Here is a 24,602-nt window from a genome sequence, read left to right as displayed (position 1 = left end):
CACACACACATCCAGAGAATAGAGATTTTATTTAGAAAAGCATCTGCTGTAGCATGTACATTTAACTGACACTTATAGTTTCTAAAAATATACACAGCTGTGTGCACACCTCAGCATGTGATGTATTACAATAGTGTCATCTCAGTCTTGCTCACACTCTCTCTCTCTTTCACACACACACACACAGCACATAGATTTATTCAGAAGCTGTTTTTAATTATTCAGGCACACATTAAATTCTGCACACTGATTCAGGACAAATGCCTAAATAGTTTTGAGTGTCACAGCTACGTCCTATAATTTACTGCAGGCAGAATTTAAAGGTATTTTGGTCATGAAATGAAGGTGGGGAAAAAATTAAACCCACTTTTTAGAAGAAAGGATTCCTTTAAGATCATGAGTCTTTGTAGTAGTTGTTGAAGTTGATGCGAAGCAGGAAATCTTCTAAATGTGGTTGATAGCCTCTGTTCACCAGCTTGGTCACCACTGAGAGAAGAAAGGAAGAAAAGAGACATTTTTTTAATGCTTTACACTCAATGAAACCAGTTTTTCGGCAAAGTCAAAAATACTAAGACTGCACAGACTAACTTATTTATTGATGCCTCACGTGAACCCCTGACAAACCTCTTTGAGCTTAGAAGGAAGATAAACAAGCTGAACTTTCGTTCAGACAGACAAAACAACATTCCCTGGCCTTACCTTTGAAAAGAAAGTGAGAGTAGTACTTGAAGGTGTTGTACGACTGCTGCATGGCAATGAAGCTTGGGTGCACTGCCTCCCCCTGCTGGTTGTCCCAGGGCTGTGCAATTAGCTGTGCCCGAAACTTGAGGATCAGGCTGAAGATGCTGTGGATGATGTTCATGACCGGAGCTGCTTTCTCTGTCAGCAAACCCCTGGAGAGTCAAGAGAGGCGACGAGTGCAAAGTTTAAGAGACATGACAAGAAACTTTGGAATGACTTTCAGACGGGCTGAAATTCGACAAATACGAGTGTGATACTGACAACCTCTCCTAATGAGATTAAATCATTCATGGAGTTCAAGAGTTAGCCTCAGATTCAGCTGGAATTTTAATTAACTTGTTACGTGGAGGTTTAATTAATTTTAGATGAAATTCTTAGAGCTAAATGCTACTTTGACATGCTTTGCCCGTACAGAGCCTCAAGAAATGTTGTTAATCTGCTGAACTGCAGCTGTGATCACTCAAAATGCTGATTTTTGTTGTTGAAAAATGTATTTCATTCAGAATTTTTGATCTTGTTTTAAGTTATTTCTCGACCTCTTAAAATAAATAAATAAATCCGCCCAAAAACTAGTACCTAATCTATGCATAGTCAACAGAAAAATCAAACGGCAATAATTACTTAAGCGGCATTTCCCCATTTGCAGTTCCAGCACTCACCTGAAGATGGCTCTGTTGAGGTAGTCTGCATGTGTACGGTGGATGGCATCTAGGTCGTTGGCAGTGGCCAATTTGGCTGTGAACTCACTCCAGGACACTTGCAGGATTTGATTAGCGATGTATCCCTGTATCACCTTGACAAAATGCTGCATCTCGTGTCTGTACAGCTGCAGCTGACGGAACTGCACCGAGCGACCTGCGCCTTTCACCAGCGCTAAGGGACACAAAGGCCATGAGAACAAGTCATGCTCAGTGCTGCAAGGTCTGAGAACATAAACATCTGCTGGTTACAGACTCTGACACGCAAGGATTTGTGGCTGGTATCAAATCAATGTAATAATCAAAGCCTCCAGGCTCTCTGTATTCTCTTGGTGTAACAAAAGGCTATTACAGCTGACTTTGGGCTCTGGAAACTTGTGGCAGTCATCTTTTTTTGTTTTGTTTTGTTTTGTTTTGACTTTTTGACAAAAAGTCAATATATATAAATCATTACAGAAAATAACTGATAGCTGAAACTACATTTATGAAACAGATAGACTTTGGTGGATTGTATTTTCCTGCATGTGGGACATTCATCCAGTTTACAGATGAAAACTACTAAAGGATCTGCCTGAGTCATAATATTATTTCTGTATTATTAATATTAATTCATTTAGGGGTTTTTTTATCCTATCAGGACCTCCATTTATGTAGTCCACACTGACTTTAACTGATCAATATTACCTAACCCAGTGACACACACGGTTTTACGAAAATCCCACAGGTCTAAGGTTTGCTTTGTATAAATAAAAGATAAATTAATCTCAACATTCCCTTCCATGTATATTTTATAAACCACTGCAGCACAACAGGGGAGATTCTTAACTCTTGCTTCTCAGAGGTAACCTGGAGTTCAAGCTGGGTTCTGAATCAGCAGCTCCGTCCTCTCACCTGTTCTCTTGAGGTGAAACCAGACATCACGGAGGCTCCACACCATGTGTTTGAGCTGCAGCAGGAACGAAAACAGGCGGTTGTACTTGTTCGTGCAGCTGTCTGTGATGATGATATTCAATGGCCAGTCGACCTGGGAGATGTTGCGAGAAAAAAGAAGAAGAAAAAAATGTAATCGCTGTAAGGAAGAACGGCGTGTGGAGCTTTGAGTGTGAAGGAAAGTGAAGGAAAAAGGAGCTGAGAAAAACAGGTAAAGAGAGAGTGATGGATGATGTGGGGGAGGAGAGGAAAAAGGTGTGAGTGCAGAGACGTTGACAGAGGAGGTGAGAGGATTGTGAAGTTAAGACTGGTGAGAGAGAGGAGTTAGAGGTAGACGAGAAATTGGGTGGAGAAATGTGGGGAAACAAAGCGAGAAGCAAAATACGAAAAGCAAGCGATAAGGACGAGGAGGGGAAGTGGGCCAGGACAGTTAAGACTGAGATCCACCAAAAACAGGAAGAGTCTGAGAGCCAAAGGAGGGAACGAACACTCAGGACAATATGTCCAGCATTAGTCATTGTGCATGTCACCCAAAAGACGCGACTCCAATCGATATATGAGCTTGAACCATTTAAGTGCGTGATAAGCTCATTTTCCACACCCAAAGCAGTTTGTCAAAACATGACAGGCTGTCACAGTCAAGCTGCCACTCAGGCTGAGACAAGCACACCCATGCAAGGGTACTCGCTCATTCACCCCATTAAAACACTCAGCCTCACCTTGTAGCGCAGCTCCAAGCAGTTAAGAGAGTCCGGGGCATGTGGGTGGAAGGTCTCGGGGAGGAAGCGAAGTGCGAAGGTGAAGTTTCCAGCCAAAGGCGTGTCCCCGTGTAAGCTGTACTGCAGGGCCTTGCTGAGGATGGAATTCAGGACTAAGGGAGTTAGGAGCTCGCCTGGGGTTTGGCCACTGGCCAGCTGGGTGGGAGATGGAAAGAAGAAAAAAAAAAGTAATGTGTTGTTGGGGCGCATGTTCATTTTTAGAAAGAGCTGATTGACTCATTTTGGGTAAAAAGGAGTGATAATCAGTGAAATCTGCATTTAAGCTGGATAAACAAAACCTTCTGTCTCGTGAGCGTCAAGAAACAGGTGTACCTGATCATTTCGCCAGAAAGGCAAGAAGGTGTTAGCAAAGGCTCTGCTTGTTAATTCCTGGCAGGAAGAGGTTGAAGTAAAGAGTCTAGAAATATCACACTGATGCTTCGTGTGCTTCAAAACAAGCAAACAGGGATGGAATTTGATATAAATTGCTTACAAGGTTAAAAGTTAAACCTGCTTCTCTTTATGAACAAGCCCTAAAAGCTCTAAATGGAAAAGCACAACAGCATCACCGCTGTGATATTCTTGAGATTTATGAAATATTCAATTTTTTGCAAACCTAATTTTGTATTCGGATGTTTGAAAATGGTTTGCAGTACTGCACGGCCACCTTTATAAAGATTTGTACAACTTTGCTCACAGCAGATGAGCAGAACCTCAGCATTAGTGTTCAAGGTAAATCCTAATAGATGCTCCACTTTTGTGCAGAATCGTCTTTTTCATTTAAGTCCATTAAAGATCATAACAAGCTCCCGACCAATTTGAAAAATGTAGGTTTTTAATATCTCTTCTCGTCATCCAAAAAAATGGATTCTCAGAAACCAGAAAACTGTCCAAACGAATCACCGAGCACTCATCTTTTTCAAACCTTTTTCAGCTTTTTCAGCCACTTAAATGCTGATAGGATAGTCTGGCTTTAAATGTAAAGTGCACATGAAGATTTTATAATGTGTATGTGTTTTGTTGGTGGCGTGGTGCTGGACAGTTTTTAAGATTTCATGAATATAATATTATTTTGTTGTGCTTTTATTTAGCGTTTAAAGTTTATTTGTTATTGTGTCCACCTGTCCAGAGACTGCAGATGAAAATTAACAAGTGGGTAAATCTAGTATGAGGTATTATGTTTTTGGATGAGATCTATGTTTTTGTGTTACAGTCCCTGAAAAAAACCCCCAAAAAACAAACAAACACCGACTCCTAAAAAGAAATCTGGCTCTTTAACTGCTAAATACTCCAGTAAATGTACTATCCACTTGCTATGTTAGCGTGCAGTTAGCAAACAGTGGTATTTTAGACATTTTTAAAATAGAAAAAGCTCCCTCCAACCCCCTTATATACACGTAGTCACCGAGTCTATTACTAATATCAAAATATTGATCTGATGCAGCTTTTGGAAGTTGGGCTATTGCAATTTACATGAGCGATGTTGTGAGATTATATGTGACAGAACCACAGTGCACACACAGGCTCTAGGGTACTAAATCACATTTGCAGGAGGACATACGAACCCTTAGAAACTGACCCTCTGGGTAATGATGCAAGAAACGACTGCTATCTAACTGTGGCGTATACATTCTAAAACTGTGGCTGTTTAGAGTTATAAATGACCGGGGAATTTTCAAGGTTACTCGTGCCTGCTTTTTACAAGCAGACAACATTTAATACATGTAGCATAAATAAAGCAAAAGGCTTTAGATTTAAAATAAAAATAAAAATTCCCAAATGGAGACCGGGCATTTGACCTTGCTCTGAGATTCTCTTTCCTGTCCTGCTAGAATTCAACACCAGAGAGAAAGAGACAACCAGCCCATTTCAAATAAAGACAACAAAAACATATGAAGCACAAAAGAGCGTCACCTTCTCAAACAGCAGATCGCTGAGGGACTGCGCAAATTCGCCATCCTCCATCAGCAGGAAGTGGCGCAGCGCCTCAAAGTGTCTTTCCACACCGAGCTCCACAAAAAAGTAGTCCACCACAGCCTTGTTCACTAAAGATACACTGGGAATGGAAGGTGAGGGAAAGAATGGCCAAGTTAAGGAGAGAAAAGTTTGTGAAGTAAAGAAGGTGCTGACTTGCAAATTCTATACAGGTTGTAGATAGGACAGGCATCAACCCTACCGAAGCTCGGAGAATATACCAGCGTTTTATTTTCCACCCCGTGGATGGCTTTCTATGTGGCATTACTTTAAATCGTCTCTCAGCAATTCACATTTATAAAACATTCTGATTTTGAGAAGGTTCTCTTTCACTGAGAAGTTAGCAAGGAAGAGTCGAAAATAGATTTCTGTCAAACTCCACTGCATTGTCTATGCATGGAATAAAAATGTCTTAATAAAAATTACGAGCTATGAATTCCAACACTAAATATTCGGCACCCTTTCTGTGTGCAGTGAGGGATGAGAAAGCCATTTCTTTTACACACAAAGGCTTGACTGCATGGGGTGCAGGAACACTGCAGGTGAAGACTGACAAGCTTGTCTGGAGTTCTGATGGAATCTTAAAATGGATGAAAGGTAATAAGAATTTAAATTATTCCTGCAGCTCCGAATATATACTCGACTACAGCTTAAGTGGCCTGAATAGAATCTATGAAAACTCACACTTGCATTTCTCTAAACATTGTATTTGGCTTTAAACACAGACACTCGGTACTCACTTGTTAAGGTTGTTATTACCATTTTCTAACACAAACTCTTTTTTTCAGACACTCACTGTGTGATGAGCGGTGCAGTCACAGAGTGTTTTATAAGGACTGGCAGGGAAACCATCTCGCTGAGTTGGACAGCTGTGGTGTCTGTGGCTCTGTGGAGTGTGGGGTCCACAGGAAGGCCCCAGGGGCCCCGAGTTACCTGCTTCAGCAGCTGACACGTAGGGGAAGAAGCTGTGAGAGAGAGATGACAGGCATGTCGCTGAGGAAATATCACTCCGACAACTGCAAACAACAGTGCCTCAAAGTGTAAAAAAAAACAAAACAAGACATTTAAGTAGGTGAAAATGGACTCAAGCAAAATGTATTTTTTAAACATTTAAGCTGTTATGAACCAAATGATTAATCAACTTATTGAGAACCAAAGCCTATAAATGAATTTGGAATATACTTGTTTGTTACAGCCACTGAGCTACTATCTTAACTCTTTACCTATTGAAAGCCTCCTAGCAGTAACCTTTAAACCTCTTTTCTGAACTGAGCGGTTTCTCACATATTTCAGGCCTGCTTATGGACCAAAATCAGTGGGTTTGCATCAGAAGTTAGTGAAGATGATCTCTGTCTTTGCAGCTACCCTCGGTAAAATCCGGAAACTATTCTAGTGGTCGTCAAACCACATTTTTATTGATATATACCGAGGTGTCAAAACCCATCATTAAGGATCCTGGGGAGGACATCAAATCTTCTTTATAGGGGTAAAGAGTTCAAGGTGCTCTGTAATGTTCATTTCCAGCTCCATATTAATAATATTGGAGTTGGTATCTTATACTGTGCCTCTGTCATCTTCTGAGAGAAACCTTAAGGCTGCCCTTTCAAAGAGCCTATTTTCTTCTGTCCGATTGGCCATTACAAAGTTGGAAAAGCAGGTGGGTGGGGCTTCCACGGTCACAACCACCAGCTCCATCCCTCTGTGACATCACAAAGGTCCAGGAGTAGAAAAATGTCAGTAACTGAGTGTTAAAAGTTGTCTGAAGTTTAGCTTTTAGGCTTACTGGGATTATTTGCACATATGCTGACATTATTTGAAACTTTTGGGAGTAACCATTTATTTGTACATATAGGATTAAAATGAAGGAAAAAGAAATTGGGTCTAATTAAAAATTATTCAGAATATATACAATTACCATCACTTTGATTTTCTTGAATAGCTATAGCATTTACTGCAAGTTGATCCTGTCATTTTGTTTTTTTTCGTAGCCTCATATCTTTCATAAAACTTCCTAAATTATTGCTCCTGACTTTGCTCAGTGGTGTGGAACACGTATTTGTCTGAGTAGATTTCCATGACTGATTTCACAGTAACTCTAGAAACAGGGATGAATAATAGCAGCATGACTGAATGTTGAATACAGAGTGAACAAGACAGGATATTACTCCACCGAGCCACGAGGCATCCCACCCGAGCATAAAGCAGACCTTTATGAAATATTACTGCTTTTTATGCAAACCTTTGCTTGCTGATGGAGCAAATATTCAACAGCCTCTGGATTTGCAACAGTCCTGAACATGTAAAAATAATTGTTTTAATTTACATCAAGTATGTCCCACAAGCCTAAGCTGTTACACATTTTTACTTCTTTGCAATTTGAAATGATGTTTTAAAAAGATGTGCCCAAGGCCTACTTGGCGTAGGCTGCAGCTATTTTAATTTCTACAAGAACAGATTAGCCTTAAAGTGCTCCGTGTGCTGAGTTTCATCTCATTTTCAGCAAAAAGAAAAACATAGCAGTTTTAAAGGAATTATTTGTGGTTCATTAATGGCACAAATTAATATAAATAGTATTGAAAATGGAGAGTAAAAGAAAAAAAAGCTCTTATAAAATGAAAAGACAAAAGTACATTCATTATTATAAATTGTTGATATCTACAGTACTTCTGTGAGTGCCGTTCATGTAAAATTTTGGAATTAAACTTTTTCAGCTACTCGCTAAGTATAGACAGATAGGCAGACAGATTAGATACACAGATAGATAAGCTTATTATTTGAATGCACTGAAAATGCATTTAAACTGAAAGGGTTTTATAAAACAAAATCCTACAAGCCATAAATTGAAAATATTCTCTTGGGCACAAAAACATCAATGAGCCATTTAAATAGGAACAAACTGTTTCCGTTTTGCTGCTGTGCTGGATGTTGAATGCCAAGTACAAACTGATCAATTACACCATATGCACCTACATTATGTTGCCTCTTATCCACAACACACAAAGGAGATGCCACGAGATGTGGCCAGAAATACTGTTCCACCCCACCCCTCCACCCCCACCCCTATACAAGTCGCACTTCACTTTGCCCTCAATAAACAAGTCCCAAAGGAGCCGTTCATTTTGAGCCCTTGATATTTTCAACTAACCCATTAGGCTATAGCAGTCCTCATACTGTTCCACCTGGTATTGGGCAGCCAAAGCCAAGAGGTATTCCTGCTCGGACTTTTCTCCAGGGGACAACCCTAAGCAGGTTGTCCAGGACCCCATGCCCTCAGCCAGCTGCTCACTGGGGCATCCTGACACAAAACCTAAGGACAAATGTAGACTAATTACTTTTTACAAAGAAAGAACATAATTTGCAGTGACATCTCAATTTACACTACATGAAAAAACACTTTACACTTCCAGCTTTTCACACCTTAACGCAAAGAGTCAGGTGACACAAATTTTGCTGTTACAATAAAACTGATTACTCTAAGCTTCACATGAAAATGCTAATGTGAAAACAGGGTTAACAGGGGTAATACACTTCAGATATACTACTTAATACCCCATTACAAGCCCTGAGACAACAATGTGGATACAAGGAATAATAATTTTGCAAATTAACACTAAAGAGCTTGGGTTCAATTTTATATCCTCAGAGTTCGTAACATCTTAAAAATTACTGAGTGTAACATGTGGTTAATTACATGAATGTCACAACAGAATGTGTATGTGTATAACAAAGGCTTTGTTTCGTACCTTTGTTGTATTCATTGCCCTTTACTTTCTGCTGATTTCCAGTTTCTTTGTCCTTCACCACACATCCAACACCAAGTGAAGAATCTGATGAGTGTCCATAAGTACTGCCTGGCAATGGGGCAGGTTGTGGCTCAGTCCCCAACACCACACAGCCTATCCCCAGTGTCGAATCAGACGAGTGTCCATAGCTGCTGCCTGGCAGCGGTGATGGAAGCGGTTCACTTTGAGAAACAACACATCCAACACCTAAATTTGAGTCTGAAGAATGGCCGTGGGCACTGCCGGGCAGAGGAGACCGCTTGGGCTCATCTCCTGAAACTACACACCCAACACCTAACGCTGAGTCTGATGAGTGTCCGTAAGAGCTTCCAGGCAAAGGCGACAAGGATGGTTCTGCTCCAGATACCAGACAACCTGGCAGAAGGGTGCTGTCTGAAGCGTGCCCGTGCTTACTCCAACGAGGTTTTGCTTCGGGAATGTTGGACACAAACTCACCAACCTTTATATTTGCGTCAGAGGAATGACCGTGGATGCTGGGAGCAGGGAGTGGTACAACAATCTCCGATACATTTTCTCCAACTTTAATATGAGCATCTGAACTGTGCCCGTGAACACTGGGTGAAGGTAGAGGGGCAACTACATCTGGAATGAGTTCCCCAACTTTTATGTGGGCATCTGAGACGTGGCCATGGACATTTGGAGTAGGAAGAGGAGCGACAAACTCTGAAACGTTTTCCCCAATTTTGACGTGAGCATCGGAAGCGTGACCATGGATGCTAGGAGAAGGTATAGGAGCATCGACTTCTGAAACATGACCTCCAATTTTGATGTGTGAATCTGATGCATGGCCGTGGATGTTCTGCGAGGGAAGTGCAGCAGTTACCTCTGATACATACTGTCCAATCTTTATGTGAGCATCAGAGGAATGTCCATGGATGGTGGGTGAAGTTTGACTGACATCTGAATGAGGACTGGAGAGAGGCCTGTGAAAGACTGGCAAAGGAATATTTCTTCCATCTTTATTGTGTGTGTCTGAGCTTTGCTCTTTAGTGCCTGTCTCCTGTGGCTCCACCCCACCATCATCAGAAAGACTTGTCAGGACTTTGTGATCACCTTGGTCACCTTGCACTGTTGTAGTGGAAAGAGCCTTGTTAACCACGTCATCTTTGGATTGTCTGTCTTCTGGTTTACTTTCGAAAATCCCTGTTTCTGCATCCTGTTGGGGTATAGCTGTAGATTCCTTGTGTTCATTGCCTGTATTTGAGCCACTCCCATCCACCTGCTGTGCTGAGGCTTGTGAAGGTTGTGTGCACACACTGCTCTTTTCAGACTCCTCTGGGGTGTGCGGGCCTAGAGAGCTGGACTGAGAGGCTCCGGCTAGCGGGCTAGCTTTGGTTACAATTTCCTTGACTTGAGGAATTTTCTCTTCAGAGGAGATGTGAAAGGGGTGGTTTTGGATCATGTCAGGCAGCACTACAGGTCCCCAGCGGGGCCTGGGCTGGACTGAGGCTTGGCCAGTGATACCCTCAAGTGGACTAAAGGGGGCACTAAAGTCATAGTCTACTAGTGGAGCTGTAGGACAGGCTTTGGGTAGGTCAGAGCCAATCTCCTGTAGAGCCATATCTACCTGCTGACTCTCAGACTTCGGAGACTTGGGAAGAAAGTCACCGATGTCAGTTTCCTCAGAGATGAGGGCAGGGTCCGCTGTAACCTGTGCAATCTTTGGCGAAGGCAGATCGTGTGGTGGTGATACAGCTTCAGATTCTTGAGCCTTTGTTGTCTTCTGCTCTGACATTTCCTGGGTGGGAAATTCCTGTCAAGATATGTTAACAATTCAATATTATGTTTCTGGAACACACATCAAGTGACCATGAAGTGAAAAAAGATTGGATGTTCAAAAACTAGCTTGTTGTTTGTTGTGGAGGAATCTGTTGTGCTGAGGGAACAGGTGACATTACTTCCAAAGGAGGTCTCTCCTGACCCAAGGGATATTTTTCCAGTATGGCCTGGAAACAAATCACAAAAGGTTCGGTTACAAAGTTTTTGTTATATGTCTTTGTTTTCCATTCATTTGTAACAAACCTGAGTTTTCTGCCTGTCATCCCTGAAAAAGTGAGCACGAGCTTCATCAAGTCTCATTCGCTGCACTCTCCACATGGCTCGTCTTTCTCTGCGAGCTGCTTCCTCCGATAGACGGCTGTACTGAGCGATCAGCTCCTTCCTAGAATTAAATAAATGGAAAAAAAAATGTTAAAGTAGCTGAAGGTCTTATCCTCAGTCGCTTACTGAAGTCTTGTATAAATGGCCCTGCCATTCCCGAACTGACCATTAAGTGATTTTTTTTATATTTGTGCTCAAGTTTTATTCATATTTGTGCATGACTGTGATGTATTAATGTCATATTAAAGTAGTGTGTCTTATTTGACTGGCAAATAATTTGTACTGAAATTTGAAAGAAAATTATCCAGAAATATCCAAAATGTTCACCCCACCTGAGCTTGTGGTTTAGAGGGACTCTGAGAGTACTGGTAACCTGTGTGCTTATAATACGTGTTGGCTTTAATTAGAACTAATTTCCTCAACAAACTACAGGCAATTAATCAGTAAGACCTGCAAAAACATGAAACCTGTGCTTTCCTTGACAAAAGCCTTATTTATCCACATATGAAAAGAATTTAGTTTTTTGCCTAGCACAGCAAGAACTGCAGCTGTTTCTCAGATTTACAGTGTACATATTATTTATTAATACAATTTGCACTACTACCTTGGATCTTTGTTTTTATTCTTCTTTAACATAAACTAATTTTATTTTATTTGTTTTCTAATCACAGTTGTATATTTAGCAGTTATTAAATCATACAATATAAAGCTATCACTGTGCACCTGTGGCACCTTTAACTGTGTTGTTTATTTATTGTAGACTGCACTACTTTTTTATTCTTTATCCTGCAGCTGAAACACAATAATTTCCCTTGTGGGATCAAGAAAGTATCCATTTATGTATCTATCTATAGACAGATAGAAGGTATTTATATTTTGAATAATGCAAAGGTTGCACCAAGGGAGGAGAAGTAAGGACGTGAACTGTTTGGAGGAAAAGCTCTAGATGACAGGTGGGGTTTTTTTTAAGCTTTGGTACCCTCTGATCTCGGCCATGTCATTGTAGTAAATAAAAGCTTAGTGTTCACATTATTTGCTCATGGTGCTGAATCGGTTATGGAAATTTGGCACATTAAAACACGGGACACAGAACTGATGTCCCATCATGTTTGCATGGAGTAGGTTAATATAGTCTTTTCAAATAAAATCTTAACAGCTGTAAAGGCAGTCAGACCTAGCTCTCTGCTCCAGCTGCTCCTCCAAAGCTTGAAGTCTCTTTTCTCTGTCCCTCAGCTCTCTGGCAAAGCTGAAGTCATCCTCCTCCTGCTTCTTCTTGGCTGCACTTCTCCACTGGCACCACACGCACATACATCATTACTGTTTATCACATGGTCTTTTCTTACTATCTGAGGATCACATGCAATACCTGACAATACACAGTTTAATCTAGGCACTCTTATTCACACACTTTTTTTAACCCTCTCTCTCTCTCTTTCATGTCTTACTACCTCTTGCTCCTGCTCCAGGTGCTGTTTCAGTTCCTCAAAACGCTCCCTCTTCTTGGCCTCCTCAGCCAGACGTTGTGACACCTGGCGCCCTACAGGAGGCGGGGGAGATAACAGTGAGCTGTTTACCCCTCCACACACACAGAAAAGTACATAACATTCTTGTCTGCCTCTCGCACACACTTAAACAAGACAACATCACCATCTGCCCCATATAAACAAACTCAAATATGCCCGTGCCAAGACACGCAAAGCGCATCAGGCTGAACACTCCCCACCCCCCCCACCCAGCCACCACTGCCCCCCAACAGTGCCACACATCCTCTGAAGTAATAAATGATGTGAAGAGTTAGAGCTAAACTGTGCAAGTGATGATTAGATTTCACAACCCATGGTACTGGAAAGTATTCAAAGCCTTCCTCACTGCAATTGCCCCATGCATCTCCTCTGCTCTCCCGAGGGGTGGGAATGGAGCTGAAGGAAGCTCTCGCATTTAGCAATCAACAAGCGAATCAGGCTTATACTTAGAGTTGAGCCATTTGTTAAAGGTATACCCAGCGGGATGTGGGTTATGCATGTACGTCATGCAGTATATAAAATTCTACTTACAGTGTATGTGTGTGTGTGTCTGTGTGTATAAATGTTACACTGACCGCGGATGCTCTCCAGGGTTTTGGCTGCTGACTCTCTGACCTGATTGATCAGCTCCTGGCGTGCCTGCTCTGCCCTCAGGGCCTAACAATAGACAGAAAAAAAAAATATCATCATTAACAAAGATCTATGTCCCTGCCCTGTCTCTCACCTCTCCTCCCCCTCCTCCCCCTCCTCAGCCAGAGGCTCACACAAGATCCGCCATACAAGCCAGGTTGTTACACTAAATCAAGTACAAGCTCGAGACTTCATCCACATCATTTTAATGACTTGCTGCTGAAATCCTCTGTACTTGAAGAGCAGTGCCACTTTGATGGATTGTGTAATGTAAAAAAAAGAAGAAGAAAGCGAAAAAAAAGTTCTCCTTTCTCTTTGACTTACAGGACAAGACCTGTAATCAAACACTGTATATAAAAGATGGACACACCCTCTGGATCTAAAAAGCATAGAAGGAATTTCTGTAAAAACATCATTGTCTGGATATGAATTTGCTGAATCAGAGAACAAGATTTTAAGCAGTGGAAGCGTCCTGGTTTCTGTTTTTCAGTCTGATTAGTACTAAACAATCCTGGCTTTCTTGGCATTTTATTTTAAGATTTAAATCTTAAAAAAAATAAAAACAGACAGAAAAAAAGATCTGATTCTCTGATTACTACTAACCAATCCTGGCTCTCTTGGCATGCAGGCTAACAGTCAGCAAAAACTTTGGACTGTATTTGCTTAACTGCAATCCTGAAACCATCAACTGCTATTTGACAGTAATCACAGTTTCCATTTGATTTTTTTAAATTCTGCATTTATTCTAAAAGTTTAGTAAAACTAAATTAAAAAAAACATTTTAGTTTATTAGTGTAATCTGCCTAAGGAGGATGTATTAAGACTGAGTCAACTGACTTCCCAAAGTGTTGTGTTTGTATTGAAATATCTATTAAATTTACTCCAGCTGGTAGTGTAAGACTGCACACCTTTGGACCAAGAGTCGCAAGTTCAACTCCCGCCTGGCAGTGGTATCCAGTAAGGGTCCTGGCAAGTCCCCCCATGCTAAAGCCAAGCCCTGAAATGGCGCAGCCACGTCTGCAGCCTGTCTGCTTGGAACATTTCATACATGCTGTACTCTGTATGATAGCGTATGTGACGAATAAAGGTTCTTTGTTGTTGTTCTTCTTGTCCAGAAATGGAAACCAAACTGAATTGAAACAAAAGTTAAATAAAGACTGAAATGAATTAATGAAACAAAAATACAAAACTAAACTGGGTTCACAGATTAATGCGAAAGAACCCTAAACCTGCATATACTGTTCATTTGGGAATAGACAGCCCCATGTAGTCCAGTGTAACTATTGTGTAAGTCTGCAGTATCCTCCGTTTTTAGTCAAATACAACCCCCTGTTGTTGTATCTCGTTTCAAAAACCTAACGTGACAACTGCCAAAATGCCAAACTTAGGCTTTAAATGCTAGTCCACAAACCAATGGATGGCATCTTGGTGGCTATGTCCATATAAATATGGACTACATATAGTCTATGGTAATGATTTGTCTTGTTAAAGTTCTTTTTTCACTGCCTCGACTCTAGGCTATATAGCTGAAAAGCTCTCATAAATGTAACTGATGATTTTGAGCAATGAGAAAATCTCAGACTCAGAAAAAAAAGAAGAAAAATACATCACAGACATCTAAGATGCACAAGAATATCCATGTGTGTCATTACTTGTTCCTCCCTGCTGATAGCACTGTGCTTTGCAATTCTCTCCATGCGTCCACGATACACTGCACAGTCTCTCTCAATCTCCTCCACCTCCTGGAGAGAGAAGGTGACAGCGATGCGGGGTACTGGCAGCTCCGACCAGCAGATGTAGTGCTGTGGACACACAGTTGACAGAGTCTTAGTATCATAAAAAGAGGAAAAAAAATTTTCACGGATCAATTCGGATGACTCATTTGGTGGATTTTGACATATTTTATAACCCCAGAGTTTCTTTCATATTAAAATATGTGTTACCAGCTGTCTGAAAATGTAACTCATTTTTACAGCTACCAGCACAAAAACAAACTAGCAATGAATTTAGGATGATGTTGAAGACCGGTATGGGAATGAATTTGAAATAGAAGCTATGCAATGACCTGGTTATGGTGGTGCTGCTTTTAATAAAAAAAAAAAATCAAAGTGTTCATTATTCCATCATACAAATCTGTTATACTGTGTTTAAAGAAGAAAGCATAATGCAGACACTGCAACTGGCCTTGTTCCCGTTTATGATCTTATGACTGCATGGGATTAAATCAGAGTCAAACCTTCAGAAACTGTATTAATTACTGCCAAAATTGAAAAACTAAAATGGATATCAAAAGATCCCCTGGCCCCAGACTTCAGAAATGAATAATTACATTGCCTGTGACATAAGACACTTCACAAAATATGGAGAGTTGTTTTTTTTGTTTTTTTTATCTAAATCACACCGTGCCTCTTTTGGGTGTTTGATTGTTTCATGTAATTATGTTTTACCATGAATCAGTTTTTGTACTTTTGTTCAAATATGTATGGTTTCCTATAGGTTTCCTGAATTTCTTTGTGTGCTTGTTTTGCATATATATCAGTTTTATGCTGTACATTGCATTACGTATTTCATTCAGAAGATAACGGTAACAAAGTATTTCTTTAATTAAAGACATGGATTCATGTGCCATATCAGCTAGTAAGCACATTAATGCCCATCACTTCACTCTTGTGTTTTTAATCCATAAATTCTTCCTAGGTATTGATAACTACCCTGCAGGCAAGAAAGACTCAAGCATCAGGGGAAAGAACAGAGAGAGGAAAAGTTACAGAATGCCAACTAGAAACAAAGGTCCTACAGCTTAGGTCATGGAGGTCAGATTGTAAAAAACATCATGCTGGGGAATCAGCAGGTAGGGAAGTTATGCAAAATACATTTTCATGAAAACTTCACCACTTTACTGATTTTTCCCCTGGTTTGCTAAATAAGTGATTCATTTACTTACAGTTTAAGTTATTTTTGGTCAAATGTGAAAACTTTCTACATTCTCTTGTTATGATACTAAAGTGAATGAATTTGAAGCTTCAACTCCTGGTTGACAAGAGGCGGACCAATTTACTGGCAGGCTAATCTTATCAGCTGATACTGGCTATTTTTCAATTTATCAGGATGTGTATTTATGATGGTTGATAAATGTAAAGAAGAGAAAGAACAACCACTCTTCAACCATGTTGACGGTGCATAGTTTGTCCACCAAAGAACACTCTGTCAGGGAACATACGACTAATGAAAACCATTGGAGAATAATTTTGACAACCAGCTGAGTGATTTAAAAAGTAATATTTCATGATACCTAGGACAGCAATAGCAATATTATTATTTCCAAAGCAGGAGTCAAACTTGACTATGGAAGATGAAAAATCTGCCTGACAATAACAGGAAATGTATCACAATTCTGATGACAGCATATTAATAAAGTTTCAAAGAGACCAGGTTCCCATCTGTTGCAGTAATTATTATTTTTTCCACTATTTCTGGCCAGTATAGAGCTTCAAGTGAATAGAATTTGTACTGTGACAGGAGGAAAAACTGTGGCATTTATATACAAGCACATACAGCCAATTCAATTGATATCAACAGCAATAACAGAGGAAAAAATGGCTAGGTACTTTTAACTATTTCTTAACATGTTTTCTGTATTTACAAGACTCAAAAATTCTATACTGGGTAAATTAAGAAGGCTATCTACGTTATATTTGGTGGTAATTTTATGCAGAATTCAGCTGTTGCATCTACATAAATGTGGATCTGTGAATGTGCAAAACAAACCTGTGGGCAGCAGATTTTGAGGAGGTTGATAGTCTTTCCACACACATACACATCATTGGCAATGTGTCTCAAGAAGACTGGCACACAATCCTCCACATCCTTTGAGATCAGAGTGTAGCCTTGGACCCAGAAGTGTTTGTCTGCAGGAATTCAAAGATGTCTATTACGTGTTGTCCTACAATTTAGAGTAAGTAGTTTTCTTGGTCCATTATGCCTCTTATAACAGCACATCGTACTCGGCACTGAAACATCTTAAAAGCAATGGTGGTGGAGTAATACCCAGCCCATGCTGGGGCTGAAACTTTTCCTTATTAGTATGACTTACGGGGCATGGCAAAACTCTGGCTGCTTGAATTAACTCTTGGAAATTGTTAGCTCTTAGCTCAGTGATCCTCAGCAAAAAGTATAAGAGAACATGAATGCACGGGGCTTCCAGAGCTCTTTACAGAAAGCCCGCGGCTTGCCAAGAAAGCTTAGCTGCTGATTGCTTCCTTGGCCGATGGAGTTCGAGGAGAACAATGACATTTGTGTGTCCTCCAAAAAAGCAAGAGTGTGAAGTGCAGAGGTTCGCTGCAGGAGTTGATGAGGTGTAGCCGATGAGCAAATGGACCTGTTAGCCAGACAAAGCTGAGGTGGTGGTCTGACCTTGAATGGGGTGTTGCATGACGTACAATATTTGGACAGTCTTGATTCATGTAGCAGTGTATATATATGGAGTAACTGTCAAAATGGAAATAAAAAGAAATGTATACAAAAATGTGTACAAAAAACGAATAAACTAAAATGGGATGCTTTCACGTACAATTCTGCCTGGCTAACAATTTAAAAACCAGAGAACCAAAAAGCAGCAAAATCCAAAAGTTGATACCATCAAACAGCGAACATTTTTTTCTTACCCGAATAATTAAATTATCAGCCAATTACAAAAATACTTAGTGGTTAATCATCTGTTCAACTGACTAATCAATCACTCAGTGACTGGACTGACACACATATCTTCATACACGTCACTACCAAGCACTTATCTGCACAATCTCATACACTCACGCACACCTTCATGCACCAACTTACTTTTTGCACAATACTCAGTCTTTTGCACATCTATTGCACATTTGCGTCCTCACCGTCTTGTGTCTGTATCGTTGCGCTCTGTCTGGTGTTGCACTGTCTTTGTTATGGGTTTTTTTGCAATTTTTGCACATTGCACTTTATGTAGTCCTGTGTTGATGGTCTGTTATACATCATATGTAGCACCATGGTTTGGAGGAACGTTGTCTCGTTTCACTGTTTACTGTACCACTGCACATGGTTGGAATGACAATAAAGCCACTTGACTTGACTAATATTCAATTATTCTCAAATAATTTGGTGAGATTTGAACACTGGCCTTTTTCTTTTTTTTAAAACTGTTTTTTTCTGATCCTTTAAGGACTACACCCAGGACTGTGAACAATAAAAAAATAATATATAGCTGTTCATCTTCTGATAATAGCAACAACAATCAAATGACAGATAAGCTACAACAACGTTTGTATACAGTAAACAGCTATTGTAACGTTTTTTACTTTTCAAGTTTTGATATTAATGAAATTAAAGCCATTACACAATACAGATAAGATGACCACAGATGAGAAATAAGACATGACAATGAAAAGCAGTGTGAGCAAAGCAACATACAGAGACACACAAAGTCCCTCAGATCCTGCAGAGTACAAACGAGTCTAATTTGGCCTCAAAGCCTCTTTGGTCTCTTCTGGTCTCCTCAAGGGATCAAGTCATTAATAAAGTCATTAGTTTTTCTGGAAGCAAAAAATAAATTCAGCAGGTCCATGTGTGTCCATGGCAATTAAACCAGAACCAGAATAGTTGTACCAGCTAAAAAGAATAAAGGACCACTACTTATTTGTATGGCTTACTGAGTGAAGATATCTCTGGTTCTTCCAGCTGGGGTATCTGATTCAGTTTCCCACTGATTATCGTGCAATAACGTCATGACAGCTTTTATAGACACAAGGACAAATCCTACTAGGCAACAAACGCTGTAATAAAATCTATTTTTTTCTGCTCAACTATGTATCTGGCAGGTTTTTCATTTTCAGAGCCTGCAGACCGAAGCCAAGGTTTTTATACGGCGACGTGTGTGCAAGTACTGTGTCTCCTCACCTCTGTAGCTAAGGTATTCCTCATTGACCTGGATCATGAACTCTCCATAAACATCACGAAACACCCCACTGTACACCCAGTCAGACACAAACCTAAGTGAGGCACGGAAAAACAAAACAAAATAGTGGTGTCACTCTTAGACAGATTTATCAACCATTTAGCTATATCACTAAAATAATATAGGGTATATTTTGCTGTTTTCAGGATGGCTGTCTGCATGGGGCGCATAGAAACTGACCGTGTGTAAGGTTCACAGCTGCTCTTCAGCAATGAAAGAAGAACAGGGTAGTTCTCGTTGCTGCAGTTATTCTGTGCTTCATTGTACAGGTAGGACAGCAGTTTAACACCCTGAGGAGAGCCACACGGCACTAAGCTGACAACTCATCTGATAGGCTAAACACAACTGTGATAGAAGACATATTGCAGTTTGCAGATAAAAGAGCACTCACCACAGGGAAGGTGGCCTGGTCTGCACCCAAAGGCCCATCCACACAGCACAGTTCTGACAGGTATCTTAGATTAAAAGAAAGCAAAGCATTTTTGATTTGCTGATATTTACATCAAGGTCCTCTCTGAAAGGATATGGCTGTACTGTCAACTAAGTGAGGTGGAGGTTCAAAATGACAAAGTTTACACCAGAAAACCAGCGTGTAAAAAGCATTTGACCTCACCTGAGTTGGCGACCCACTTTGCGGAAGAGAAAGCCAATGGTCAGCAGGCTAAGAGTGGGTGGCGTACTAAGAACGCAAGCCCTGTAGTAATGCAGATACTTCCTCAAGCCACCGGTAAAAGCCTAAGAGATGGAATATATGTTCACAGATTAAAATGCATGTGGACTTCTTTCTGTGCCTTTGTAGTATTGGATTTTGTTGCCTGCTATGGACTGCTTCATTTAGGGCACTTTAATTTTTTCTTTCCCTATTTTTATATATTATATAATATTTTTAGACGTATTTATTTATTTTGCTGCGTACGCAAATAAGATGCTCATGTGTTTCTGTCTCAAAGTGCCCATTCAGGAAGATTATTTCCAATTTCTGAACACAACACTAGTAACAACAGTACAATGCAAGCAGAGAACTTAGAGGAAATAATTTGCAGCGTTAGTGGTATTAACGATGCTTATGCAAACATACCTGGAAGACTAAGCCCTTCTTGTCAGCACTCTGCAGAGAAAAGCGGCTGAGCCTCAAATAATAGGTGCCGTACTGGGCCAATTCCCCCAAGAGACGAGACACGCTCTCTGGAGAGGCTCCTGACACACACACACCGGGCCTGACGTCAAACTGAACACTCTAAGAAGGAAAACGCATATTTACAGATGGTGGACAAAACACAATAAATAACTGTACAGTCTAATAAAATCCAATAAAACAGCCCGGCAGCAAAGACTGTCTTTAGTGCATTCGATATTGAATTTTGCCAAGGCTGTAGGAGAGTCACGTCCATGGTGATTTCTGAAGGCACGGCTTCTGCTGGTATTATTTTAGACTGCATCACATAATCTGCTGTGTGTTATTTTTGTTATTTTTTTCTTTCACATTGATTTTTTTTATAGAGAGATATTTACAGTACTTCAAGACAGCACACATCTGGGGGGGGGGGGACAAACCACATTTTCCAATCCACAGCCTTGATTGCACTTGCAGTAAAGAAAACACCTATGTAACTATAGAAACAAAATTTTACCTCAAGGCAACCCAATGAAGGAGGCAGGACTCACTTAGATAACAATATACACATACACATATATACAATATATTCTTTATATAGTTTCAAAAAACCAAAAGTGGGCAAGGGTGATGATTATTTATTTGGTTTGCCAATTTTATGAGAATACATTTAATTTCCTTGCACTGCCATATGCCCCTAATGCATTCTGCCGTCATTTACAGCCATCCTTGTTTCTCTCCTCTGCTCCGGCTTCACTGTGTGTAAAACCACTCACTATAAGCACAGAGCAGGGCAGTGAAGCAAAGTAAAGATTGCATTACTCGAGTTGAAGACAACTCGCCACATTACTGCAACTGCACAAAAAGCTTCCCAGCAAATGTTAATCTGCGTAAAACAACAGGGGCGATTGACTGAGATTTGTCGTTATAACAAAGAAGGAAGTGGGAAAAGCTATGTCTGCCCCGTACCCCCTGGGGCCCCACCAGCAGCAGTCAGCCAAGGGGAAACACTGATGTTAATGATAAAAATATGCCGGAGAGTCAAGATAAGGAATTGAGAAGTAAACAAGATAAGTAGGATGCACTTTATGTTGTAAAAATAAGTATAATCTTCCGACAAAAAATAAGAATTTAATGGGAAACAATAAACTACCAGCAGAGCTCCCCTGGGTTTTTGTGTTCAGAATTAGGAATATTTTATTTTATTTCATGATCATTTAATCAGGCAGCTGACTTAAGCATACACTTCACACTGTTACATTTTATGAGTCAGTACAGCTTGTTTATATGCACGAATTTCCCATTATATCACATTCCAGCTTCTCCTTTTAATCTGTTTTTCTATTTGTAGGCTGTCACGGCGCTTTTAGTTACTTTTATCACTTCTGCCTGACAGACTACTAAAAAACAAAAAACCCCAAAAACAAACAAATAAAGTGCATTTTAGAGACTAATAAAAGATAACGAGCTGCACCTGGTTGAGAGGAAAAGTAGCAGAAGCCACTCCAATCAGGACGTTAAGGAGATCAGACACCAGTTGCTTCTGGGAGTCCAGGGGTAAGGGGAGGACAGGAGACGGTGTGCTCGTGCTCACCACCCTCATTTCACCCTCCCAAAGCCTATAGAGCTGGTCAAAGGCCTCCCTGCCTCCCTCTGTTAGATAGAAAGACTCCCTTTTTCCAGGTGGGCTAGTGGGACAAACAAGGCATTCAGTTCAGTTTTCCAGAGGGAAGAAAAATACAAAACCAAAAAAAACTAAGCAAGTGGGCCTCTCCAATACCTTGATGACTCTGTAGTTAATAGTGTATGTGTCATTATGTCATTTTCTAAACTAAAGGCTTTGGTTTAATTCAGGATACCAGCTAAAGTGGATTTCTGTTCATTTACATGTCACAGATTTTGTTGTCATTTAACATTTAAATGTTTATTTATGCTAGACCTTACAACCCAAACACAGACTGGTTTATTTTTTCAAAAATGCTTTTTTTTTTTTTTTTTACATTTTCATTAGCTTGGCATCTTCGGTCTTACAAAAAAGTAAGCAAGCTTCTATGATTCAATCTATCATTATTTATATTTTTTTCAGCTTTTTCTGGCATTTTATAGACTCATCAATTATTTCAAAAAAGGCAGAACAATAAAACTATGAAAAGAATCGGTAGTTGCTCTCATATTATAGTGAGGAACTAGATTTACAACTGTTAGTGGGTTACAGCTGCTTTTTTTAAATACGAAAAGAAGTTTGGCATGCTTAGAGCATAATCAAATTGACACATCACTTACCAGCCAACAGACTCCCAGCAGCGGCGTCTTCCAGGTTCAAATGTGCGTAAAGCCTCCCAGATATCAAAGTCTGGAATGGGGCTAGGCTCTGACTGAGAGTCTGGGGTCAGGTTGGAGGCTGACTGGAAGCCCTCATCTTCACACTGATCTAAACAAGGAGGCACCTGCAGAGAACAACAAAGAGAGAGTGCATAAAGCAATGCAGATATAAATTATTTAAATCAAACACTGTGCAAATATGAATACGCTGAGCTGCTGAAGTGGACGTGATAAAACAGCCTAAGCTAAACTAAATGTATTACTTAAGGATATAATATGGTGTCTTACTCGTATCGCCAACCCTGTTACATCAATATTACTGGGGATTGGAGGCAGATCTAGTCTTATGTCCATGTCTGAGGTGCGAGTGTGCTGCAGTGCTCCAAACAGCGTCAGCCTGGTCTCCTTTTCAAATCTTTCTTCTGCTTCTAGTTTTGTTCTCAAAGCTAGCAGTCCTGTGCCAGGTGGAGCATCCATCAGCCTCTGAGTTCCATACAGACTCTCCAAAGTCCCCCATTCCTCCCCACACACCAGACCCCATGCCCGGGCCTCCAGCCTCTGCAAGTCCTCACTTTGGTAGCTCCATGGTTGAGGCATCCGCAGCACAGGCCTCTCTCTTCTCATATAGTCCCTGCTGAACGAGGTAGGGGGAGGAGGTGCCGACCCAGCAAGGTTCACAAGAAGGTCAAGGACTGCATCCACTTCCTTCAAACCAGAGTATTCTCCCTCTGGCAGCCTCCCGAGCTGCTCTTCCAGCCTTTCTGCTTCCTCTCGACAGCCAGCCACGCGTAAATCAAAACATATCATCAAGACTTTATTTCTCGGTGGTGTATTAGCTGTGGCACTCAGTCCTGGTGCAGGTCCTTTGGTGCCATCTTGAAACAGCTTAGACAGGAGGGCACCGTAGGCGCGTTTTTTAAGAGCCCTGTGGAAACTTTCTCTTGAGACTCCTCCCAGTGCTCTGCGCTTCCATGACACCCCAGAAAGGCTGCAGTCACACAGGGCACTCAGCAGTTCAGTGATGCTGCTGCTGGTACAGCTGGGCATCATGCAGTTGTTAAGGCTTGGGTTCATGGTAGCTCTCTTCCCTCAGCCTGTATGAGTAAAACAAACAAGTTTTAGGTGATTGCTTTTAGAACAACTGTAACTATAACAGACGTTTTCCTAACAACACATAGACATCAGACAATAACTCAGTCCAACCAACACTGGTGTGATAGACATATTACTGTTGACTACTTCCTTTATAAACCACAGTATACATACGTACACATACACTGTATATAACAGTGTGTTATATACACACACACATTGTACATAACAGTGTGTGTGTGTGTGTGTGCGTATGTATCATATACATAGTGCGCTTACTCTGGCTGTTTTTATATGTATACTGTGTGTCAGCTAACTAGCATCACTGTTAGCCTTATTAGCTAACGTTTGAGATATCAAACGGTATGTTTTTGTTTCTTTAGCAAGCCCTGTGCTATTCCGAGCTAAAACTATCTTTCCTTCTTGTAGTTTTCTATCTTCTTGGTGTAGTATTATATTTATTAATTCACCTGAAAATTTGAACCTTGCATCCACCTCCAGCGACTCCTCCCGTGCATGCTACCGTTTGTTGTGACCAATGTACCTCTGCATCGATTAGCCTTCCAGCTACGTTTAAGCGCAATAACAGTCGGACCAATTATATATTTATTTTGATTAGTTTTTTTACTTCAGCTACAAATTAATATGCAGTGTTGCTGCACTTATGAGCCAAACGCAAGCTAGGCGCCTCATTCATCTTCCATCGTCCGCCGCAAGGAAACAACAAACAGTAGATCTGCCTCCCCCTGTCTCTGATTGGACAATCAAGTTCTCCTCTGCAAATGACTGGCTAATGATACTGCAGAGGGCAGGCTGATTGGTCCGTTTTGTTAGTCCGTCAGGGGATGAGAAAAGTGTCATTTGTAACCGCGCTTTGCTGCATTCAGGTGTTACACGAAAAATGTATTTTTGTCTACTATGACAGGAC

The 24,602-nt window shown here is 40.7% G+C and overlaps 1 protein-coding gene across 1 annotated transcript; it reads right to left on the bottom strand.

Annotated features, from left to right (window-relative positions):
- Positions 1–12: 12 nt before the first annotated feature.
- On the bottom strand, positions 13–24,381 carry tubgcp6 (tubulin gamma complex component 6). Its single transcript, XM_063479314.1, has 25 exons — positions 24,145–24,381; positions 22,871–23,676; positions 22,544–22,707; positions 21,735–21,948; positions 20,225–20,383; positions 19,760–19,881; positions 19,538–19,601; positions 19,327–19,436; positions 19,089–19,180; positions 16,926–17,065; positions 14,810–14,959; positions 13,103–13,184; positions 12,453–12,541; positions 12,179–12,294; positions 10,927–11,065; positions 10,803–10,850; positions 8,845–10,657; positions 8,247–8,408; positions 5,898–6,066; positions 5,042–5,183; positions 3,089–3,283; positions 2,331–2,463; positions 1,401–1,614; positions 700–893; positions 13–486 (listed from the first exon to the last, which is right to left on the bottom strand). Exons 2-25 carry the CDS (start codon positions 23,654–23,656, stop codon positions 395–397), a joined length of 5,589 nt encoding a protein of 1,862 aa, XP_063335384.1. The 5' UTR covers positions 23,657–23,676; positions 24,145–24,381; the 3' UTR covers positions 13–394.
- Positions 24,382–24,602: the final 221 nt, after the last annotated feature.

The sequence above is a fragment of the Pelmatolapia mariae genome, linkage group LG7, assembly GCF_036321145.2.
Source record: "Pelmatolapia mariae isolate MD_Pm_ZW linkage group LG7, Pm_UMD_F_2, whole genome shotgun sequence".
NCBI classification, from domain to species: domain Eukaryota; kingdom Metazoa; phylum Chordata; class Actinopteri; order Cichliformes; family Cichlidae; genus Pelmatolapia; species Pelmatolapia mariae.
Note: the sequence above shows the minus strand (reverse complement) of the source record. Positions and strands in the feature narration are given on the sequence as shown.